General features: G+C 36.5%; 1 protein-coding gene across 2 annotated transcripts in view; it reads right to left on the bottom strand.

Annotated features, from left to right (window-relative positions):
- Positions 1-385: 385 nt before the first annotated feature.
- Positions 386-4,888, bottom strand: part of MATR3 (matrin 3) — a 23,241-nt gene continuing 18,738 nt past the window's right edge. For both annotated transcript variants that reach the window (XM_035889250.1, XM_009633817.2), the window contains 3 exons: positions 3,813-4,206; positions 3,084-3,205; positions 386-1,466 (listed from right to left, as the gene is read on the bottom strand). In XM_035889250.1, coding sequence (XP_035745143.1) covers positions 1,416-1,466; positions 3,084-3,205; positions 3,813-4,206 — 567 coding nt within the window. In that variant the 3' untranslated portion in view covers positions 386-1,415. The remainder of the gene's footprint in view (positions 1,467-3,083; positions 3,206-3,812; positions 4,207-4,888) is intronic.

The following is a 4,888-nucleotide window of genomic DNA, read 5'->3' as shown; positions in this document are numbered from 1 at the left end:
ATTCAGCCTCCTACATTTCAAACCCCTTCTTAGCGCTGAAGCCTCCCTGTTGGCCAAGAGGCTGAGGTCTAAAGAATTGTCCCTAGTCACTTTTATCCACATGAACGTGATGCGGCTTGGACTTCAGCTGTAATGAAAATACCAGAAAACTTGAAAAATAAAACTGCCAGCAGAATATACCTACCAGTGTTTTAACAAGTGATATTTTAATTTGTTTGGAAATGAAAGAGGTTTTAGGAAAGACAAGTTATGCAGTAAGCTGCTAAATCACAGGTGTTAAAACATGCAAAATTTTAAAAAGACAGCTAGAGTTTGTGTGGTATCATGAACACAGGAGTAGAGTTCAGTAGACACAGTGGTTAACATGCCAAACATCTATAACAAATTACCGTTGCCTAGCTTTGTTTATTGGTAAATCACTTTAGTAACCTGAATTCACAAATAAGCAGTAAATAACAAAAACTACATATAAACACAGGTTACACATGCAAATTCCTGTTCACATCTCACATGTGCAGGTACATTAAGAGCACAGTTCTAAAGATTCTTGACGAAACCAGATTTTAACAAAAATGGTTTTAAAACGCAGGTATGAAAAAATTACATGTGAAGAATATAAAGATACCTTTTTACATTTCAGGACTCAAATGCTGCTTTTGAATATACTAGAGATGTACGACAGCTACAAGATTCAAGTAAAAGCAGGAAGAGCTCAAGGAAATAATACTGGTCAGAGGAGAATGGGCATTTACTTCTCACTAAAAATACACGGAATAGCTGAATAGGAAAGTCTATCAAGAGCTTAGGAAAAAAAAATCACAAAGTTGTAAAGCTGACTAATCACTAATTTTCCTATTTGCTATATAACAGCAATGACATTAAAAGAAACTGCAATTCAACATTTAAAAATGCAACTTACATTTAAAGACTTTTCGAAAGTGAAATGCAATGACAGCCTTATGCTCCAAATTAAGTATCTGCTAGGCTCAGACTGAAATATGGAATGTTCTAGATAAAATAAAAATACAGTGTTACTTTTTATTTTTTATTGAGAATGGAATTGAAAGACAAATTCTGAAGCTTGAAAATAGCAAGTTTCACGTAAATGAAGTTTTCTTCCCATAGATGAGCTTTCCACAAGGGTGCAAGATTTTTTTCTTTACTAGCTTGAAGTGTCAAAACAAAAACTTGTTGCCATTCTCACATTAAGAACAAATTTTTGTCATTAACTTAACTGCGTATGCTTTTTGCTACAACATTTAACACATGAACAGACCTATAATGCCTACTGTATTTCACTAAAACAAACAAAAAAAAAGAATACAGTATTTCCATCTACTACTTGTACTGCTTTTAAAAAAGATTAACATTAAAAACAAAGCCACTGTTTTCCTTACATCCTTCCTTCCTTCCTTTTAAGCTTCTTTCTTTTGTCTGTGGTCTTCTGCCATTTTATCCAGAATTTTCTGTTAAAAGAAAGCAACCATATTTTGGATATATTTAAAGAGTTTCTCAGAGTCACAACATCAATAATAGAAACATAAATCCAATTTTCAAGTTGTAAAAATCCACGAATATTAACTGCAAAGGTCGTAACTAGCAAGACTGGTGCTTCTCCATAGAATGAAGTGAAGTGGAGCTCCTCTGAAGCACCACATCACCATTATGTCACCGAACATGCAGCTCGCCACCAGCGAACACCAAATGGCAGCCTCTACAATCATTTATCTGGCCCTGCCATTAACGCCTTCCCAACGGGCTGGCAAACCAAGAGGATTACTTTCCATTTTGTCAGGGACTTGTGACAGCAGCTGTGCCACTTACCTGGTCATAATTTGCCATCTATAAAGCCAGGGACAAAACATCTCCCTAGGGAAGGGTTATTTTGGAAGTTTCAGGAATTTGTTATCACACATCTGATAGCAATATCGATTCATCTATTAATTTACTTTTACTGCTCTCAAAGTGAACAAGACAGCCAGCTAGAGAAGTGTCTTGCCATTGTGAAACAAAAGCTGCATTTCCCCCTCTTCCCTCCCCGATTCTAAAACCACACCGATGTAACAAAGTCATTCAAGAGCAGCTCACTAGTTAGTTGTCATGGAAAAAGCAAATCAAGTCACGTTTCATTTAAATCAGTGATAAAGTTAATAAATTGGGATTATTTCCCCCACCTCCCCTTTTACATCAAGTCTTTCAAGTCCCATAATCAGGTACCTCAATGGAAAAAAAAAAAAAGAAAAAAGCTATGGGTGATGGATGAGGTGGGTTTTTCTTACTACAAGATTCTGCATGGTAATTTGATTTTCTGATCTACTCCTTCATAATGTTGTTTGCTTTGTGACATTTATTTGTGCCATCTGCCTTCCAGGGCCCTGCATTTGTTTAGGGTTCTCTATTGGCGCAAGAGAGAAAGCAAATGCTTTGAGTCCGAGATGCCACCTTCTTTTCTAACGGAACACCCAGGGTTTGTTTTCAGCTCAATCATCTACTGGTATGAAATCAATTTATGTGAACATTTCATTATTATTAGAATTTTGTTTAGGATTTCTCTTTCTCAGAGGTGGTATTTAAAAGCAGCTCACAGTACACAAAGATACAGCAGCAGCATTATCATTCATGCCATGCAATCATGTGATACCTAATCCAATTAGAAATTGTAAAACATGCTCACAAAATCAGAAGTTGCAAAGAGGGATTTTTTTTTTTTTTTAGATATATAAAACTTTGGCTCAAGTTCTGTTGACTGGTTAAAATTACTCTCAGAGGGACAACTGGAAGGGATTTGAGTCATCTGTATTTACTCTGCACCACTACTTCTAAGCCTGGCCTTTCCTCCAATCGGAATGCCCTCTTTAATCCAAATTTACAAAAAAAATGCTGGAGCCCATCTTTAAAATGTGTATCCTGTGTATTATTTTCGAAAGATGAAGTTCTGGAGAGGTCTAGCTTGAGTTAAAAGTTATAGAAAAAGCCAATTTCCACTGCCTGAAAGCTTTTTTTTTTTCCTCAGTCCAGTCTCGTTCAGATCTATTCCCCAGGAAAGAATCACGCCATTTAAAATGAACAAGTTTTTGCCTTACCTTCAACTTTTGATAATGAGGAAGGCTGCTGCAATGGGTCTTTTTTGCAACATCTTCATTTGTGTAGAACAGGGAACACAATTTGCAATAAAACCCTGTTTTGGGTACCACATAATTCACACCTAGAGAAGTAAACACCACAAAATAAACTAAGAGATCTACTCTACATCATTTCTTTTAATGTCATATGTCATTTCAGCTAAATCTTAAAACCATAATTCACTTTACATTAAAAGCTGCTTTATCTTTAAAAGCCCTTGTTTTAGTTTAGTCAAGCCGGGGCCTAGTAAGAACTAAGTATGTGCAGGCTTTTTTTTTTTTTTTTTTAAATTTAATATCAGCCTTTCAGATTAAGGGTCCATTTTATTGGTACCTTCAAAAGAACTAACAACGTTCTGTGATCAGTTTCTGAGTTCTGAGTATTTAGTATGAATCTAAACATCTAAACTATTACCACTATTGTGATTTGTGCTATTAATTGAATTTGTGTTGCTAAAATATACCTCTTCCCATTTAATTTCTGCCTAAGGAAAGTGTTATGGAGAACTGTATGAAAATAAGGGAAAAAGAAAATACTAGGGTTAGGGGAGGAGTGAAGAAGGGAAGAGTGGGAAACCCTAAAATGAAAGGCTCAGAGGCAATGCGTTGCCAGAAATAAAAGGCAAATGAAATGAGAAATGCTACTGCAATGCAGGAGACATATTTGAAAAGTAATGGAAACAGCCTTACCAACAGGAATGTTTGGCTGGTACGGCCCAATCCTAAATTCATCTGGAACCAGAGGTTTCTCTTGGACATTCTTTGTTTCCTGTTCATCCTGGGTGTCTGCATTTTCATGGGCATTCTTCTCAGTATCCTGTGCTGTTGTGGTATCAGAAGCTTCAACAGTTTCAGCCTTCAAATTATCTTCAGTTTTGGTTCCATTTTCTAACGTTTCATTTTCCTGTTCTGGCTCCTCAATCTTGTCTACCTTGATTTCTGCCAAACTATCATCATTTTTGCCAGCAGATTTTACTGCCAAACCCGACTTGCGGAGTTTTTGATGATCCGAGTCTTCTTCATCACCAACCTCATCTAGAGTGACAAAACCTTCCATGCTCCGCGGAAAGCCACCCACGTATCGCTGTTGAGAAAATGTTTTCCTTATGTCAGCTTATTCTTAAATGTTTCCCTATCTTAACTATCTTAAGTTTCAGAAGAGAAATATCTTCTCCAAATTCCCTGGAAAAACGTTCAAATTCTTCCTTCAAGACCTACCTCACTCAAAGTGTTACTCAAGCATGCAGAAGTGTAACAAGTGTAACAACCTCTTTTTACATGCACTCCACTGCCCCAGAATCAAGCGTTCAATTTCAGAATGATTGGGGGTTTTTTGCATCTTGAGGGTCCACTATTTTATCATATCAACACATGAACTTCAACTTGAGGATTTTAGTACCTTTTTGCTCTATTCTTACTTTGAAAGTCCTTCTAAAACGAGTACTTAAAGTGGAAGACATTTTGGAATGCACAAGTTTTGTTTCTGCTTGAAACAGTCCCACAAGATCCTCCAATTCAAGCCTGCACAAGAGGTAGAACCTTACCAGAACACTTCTGCACCCACTAATAGTATGAAGGTTAATACAAAAAAAAATAATATTAAGAGCTCTTTTTCAACCAGTGGAAAGCTTGGAGCTTCCACATGAAAAAAACCAAACAAACCAAACCAAAAGAACAACCCCAAAGCCACCAATCACCAAAACTGTGGAGGTCTCTTAAAAATCCAGCTTCATTAAAAGACAGTGAATCTGAAATCAAGTTTTTTT

This window comes from Egretta garzetta, unplaced genomic scaffold (assembly GCF_000687185.1).
Source record: "Egretta garzetta isolate BGI_Z169 unplaced genomic scaffold, ASM68718v1 scaffold60, whole genome shotgun sequence".
NCBI classification, from domain to species: Eukaryota; Metazoa; Chordata; class Aves; order Pelecaniformes; family Ardeidae; genus Egretta; species Egretta garzetta.
The sequence above is the reverse complement of the archived record's forward strand: the minus strand, read 5'-3'. Positions and strand labels throughout refer to the sequence as shown.